The 3,479-nt window shown below is 49.9% G+C and overlaps 1 protein-coding gene across 1 annotated transcript; it reads right to left on the reverse strand.

Moving 5' to 3' along the window:
- Positions 1 to 1,304: 1,304 nt before the first annotated feature.
- On the reverse strand, positions 1,305 to 2,279 carry LOC124705576 (ethylene-responsive transcription factor CRF4-like). Its single transcript, XM_047237282.1, has one exon. The coding sequence runs from the start codon at positions 2,277 to 2,279 to the stop codon at positions 1,305 to 1,307; it is 975 nt and encodes a 324-aa protein (XP_047093238.1).
- Between the last annotated feature and the right edge of the window lie 1,200 nt (positions 2,280 to 3,479).

A 3,479-nucleotide genomic window follows, 5' to 3' on the forward strand; every position in this document is an offset into this window, starting at 1 on the left:
ACCATAGAACCCTAATAAATAATGTCACAAGGTTTTTATTTAGCACATTGCCCGCACGTTGGATTGGATTGGATTATAAATACTGGCAAAGTTCAGGCAACAGCCGCCCTCCCCTGCATAGCACTTGGCCTATTCTGAGCTCGGGTTGTGATTAGCAAAACTATGAAAATCAACAGTTAAAATGCGTTGTAACCAAATGACGGTTTAAGCAAAACCACTTGAGCAAAACACAGCGAATCATTTTTTCGGGACAATGTCATTGAATTATAGTTATCAACGGTAGGAAATTTTGGAATAGCAAATTGCCATGCACTTCCTCTCAAATAACCAAATAAAGGACACAAATCGAGAAGCAGCACCACATACACCAAACATCAGTCGAACTCCTCCAAACTCTCTTTGCTGAACAACCTGTAGCAGCACTACACCAATTCAAGGTAGCAGCGTTTGTGTCAGTCTTCCCAGCATCTCTCATTCCCATGCTCTTGTCCCTCCCAACACAGCCCAGAGCCGGCCAGGCTTGTACCACCCAAACGAACTTGAGGGCCTTGGAAAAGGGCTGGTCCATCACATCGGTGGCGCCACGACGACTCCAGGTCGAGGATGCTCACAATGATTCTCCTGCCCGAGCTATTTCCTGCAGCACGGCTGCGGACTGCCTGTAACCGGCGACCGAGACCAGCCCACTCGCCCCCGCTGTAGACTGCCTGTAACCCGCGCCTGATACCAGCCCGCTCGTCGCTGCTGCGCCTCCTCTGTACCCCACCCCCGCCGCCAGCTCCTTTTTCAGGCCGCTGGCATCCATGAAGATAGAACAGCCAAGGGGGATGGGATTAGTGGATAGGGTCTTGGTCGATAGTCCTTTCTTTCTGACTAATAACCTGATGAACTATCGATGTTGTTGCCGCACTGCAGATCCTCCACTGCATCATATCAGCAGAGCACTGCACCCTCTCCCTTCCTCTCATCTCCATTGGCACCACAGAACAAGATTATAAAAAACGAGCAAAGTAATAATTACATAATATCGTGCAAAGTATAAAAAAAGTCCATGAATTAATATGGAAGGAAACACACAAAAACATGAATTACTGACTTTGACCAAATTGGTCTGAACAAGATCAGACCTCGACAAATTCGAACATAGTGAAACATCCGATACGGCAACAGGAACACCCACTTTTGCGTTTGCTCACAAATAATGACATGCCGTCACATACAGCAAATTTAGCCTTGCACGCACTATATACTATTGAAAGACATGACGACACACGAAAATAATACGACAAAAATTTGCTCTGAAGTCATAGCAAGGCAGACAACAAGGCCTGATCACTGAAGAAGCAATCCACTTCTTGCCACAGCGGCAGCTCTCCCAGGTCCAGCAAGCTCACCGGCTCGGCGACGGAGTGGTACTCAAGGTGCGACGATATTGGGTAGTCATCGTGGTCAAGGATCCGCGGCGCAGCGAATGAGAGACCAGGGAACATGCAGTCTTCGTCCTCCGGCGGTACAATCACATCGGCAGTGCAGAATGGAGAGAACACGCCGCTGCCATCGCAGCACGTCTCCTCTTGGAGCAATCTGTCGGGCGAAAGATTCATAGTCGAACTCAGGGGATCAATCATCTCATCGGGCTTACCGCCATTGGCGATGGTCGTCGCCGTCTCGGCCGGCGTCCGAAGAACGGAGACAGGTGAGCCGACATGCTGTGACTCGTCGCTGGACTCCTCGGAGGAGGAGGCGAGGAGGTTGTTGGCATCATGGTCGATGTCGGCCATGGTGGCAGAAGGCGACGACGGGGCAGGGAAGTTTGTTGTCGCTGAAGGCCCGCGGAGCCGGAGTGCGGCGCTGTCGTACACCCTGGCAGCCTCCTCGGCGGTGTCGAAAGTGCCGAGCCACACCCGCGCGGCCTTGTTCGGATCGCGGATCTCAGCCGCGTACTTACCCCACGGCCGCTTCCGCACCCCACGGTACTTACGTTCTTCTGCCGCGTCCATACCACCGGGTTTCCTCTTGGTGCCTACTAGGACATCACCTCCGCGGCAAGGAGCTTCCGGCGGCGACGCTGTGGTCCTCGGCTGCTGCTCTATGCGGACTTCCTCCACGTATCGACGGGCCACCAGCCGCGGCGAGTCATCACCGGAGGAGTCCGTCGCGTCGCGATCAACGCAGGAGATGCGGATCAGCCTCGGCAGCGCCATAGACATGGACGCTTCGGCTTCTTTCTTGATGCCCTGCCTCGCTATTTTTCCTCCGGTCCCGACTACTTCCACCATTGCAGAGCTTCTACACCGACCGATCGACCAAAATTACTGAACAACACAGAAACACACAACGAGAGATGGTCAAAACATGCGAGGAGAATAAGATCAGTTGAAGGGGTGGAACGTAGTGAGCAGCGAAATTATGCAGTCCATGATTACCTTTGTGTAGAGATCGGCAGAGAGTGAGCAGCTGAGATTATATAGCTTTGTAGATGGGAAATGGTAATATTGTGAGAGAAAGAAGAGGGAGATTGGCCCGAGAAGGGAGATGAAGAAGAGGCCGGAGGAGGGGAGAGAGAGAGAGAGTCTCGCGTCCAAACCTTTTGGAAGGGGAGAAGACTCCCGTTTAACGGAAGATCTCCACCGTAATAGGCAACAGTTTAACAGACGGATTTCTGAGATCTTGTTTTATTTGGAGTGAATCGCGCGCCTGCCAAAACCAGCGTGTTCTTGCCAAACTAAAGCGCAAGTTACGTACGTGTGCATGACAAGTGGGATCTGGCCCATACCTCATTCGTTTACTTACGTGTATATATCTCTTTGCCTTCTGTGATGGCCGATGATATATCAGATTAAATACTCCCGGCCGGGGCGGTCAAGTTTTTTTGTTTTGGGAAAACAAGATCGTTCGAGATCTCTACCGGATGGTCTCCGCTATCTCCTCGATCGACCGTATTTTCCTCCGCCTATATATATACATCGATCCAACGAACCAGCCCACAGTCAATTTCTATGCATGTACACCGCGGTCGCCACATGCGTACATGACCTGACTCAGTAGGATCGAGTAGTAAAAATACCAGACCAATCATACATTCAATCATACATACGTATAACTCTGATCCCGTGTAGGCCAATCATAAGTACGTATAACTCTGTTTTTGTAGATATCAATGAAAATTATACGCAAAAAAAAAATATCAATGAAAATTCTTCTGTAATTTTAATTTGAAGAAAAATATGCTACATAATACCGTTATTTTTTGACACCAAAATCGATGTGGCGAAATAAGATATGTAGGCCCAACATAAGACGGCGCGACTATCTGAGCTCTAATCTAATTTATTGAAAACACTACATTTGCTAAAAACTTCACACACGGAACGGTTTACCCACTCTTGACATCGGCAAGGCCGGCTAGAGGAGGGAAGCCAGGCTATGGAGAAGGCGGAGGTGGAGGGGGCGCTAGGTTTTCTAGGACTCTTTGCTGG

Source organism: Lolium rigidum, chromosome 1 (assembly GCF_022539505.1).
Source record: "Lolium rigidum isolate FL_2022 chromosome 1, APGP_CSIRO_Lrig_0.1, whole genome shotgun sequence".
Taxonomy (NCBI): Eukaryota; Viridiplantae; Streptophyta; class Magnoliopsida; order Poales; family Poaceae; genus Lolium; species Lolium rigidum.

What these genes read in the sequence shown, in the direction of transcription:
- LOC124705576 (XM_047237282.1), bottom strand. Translation starts at nt 2,279, where the DNA reads ATGGTGGAAGTAGTCGGGACCGGAGGAAAAATAGCGAGGCAGGGCATC.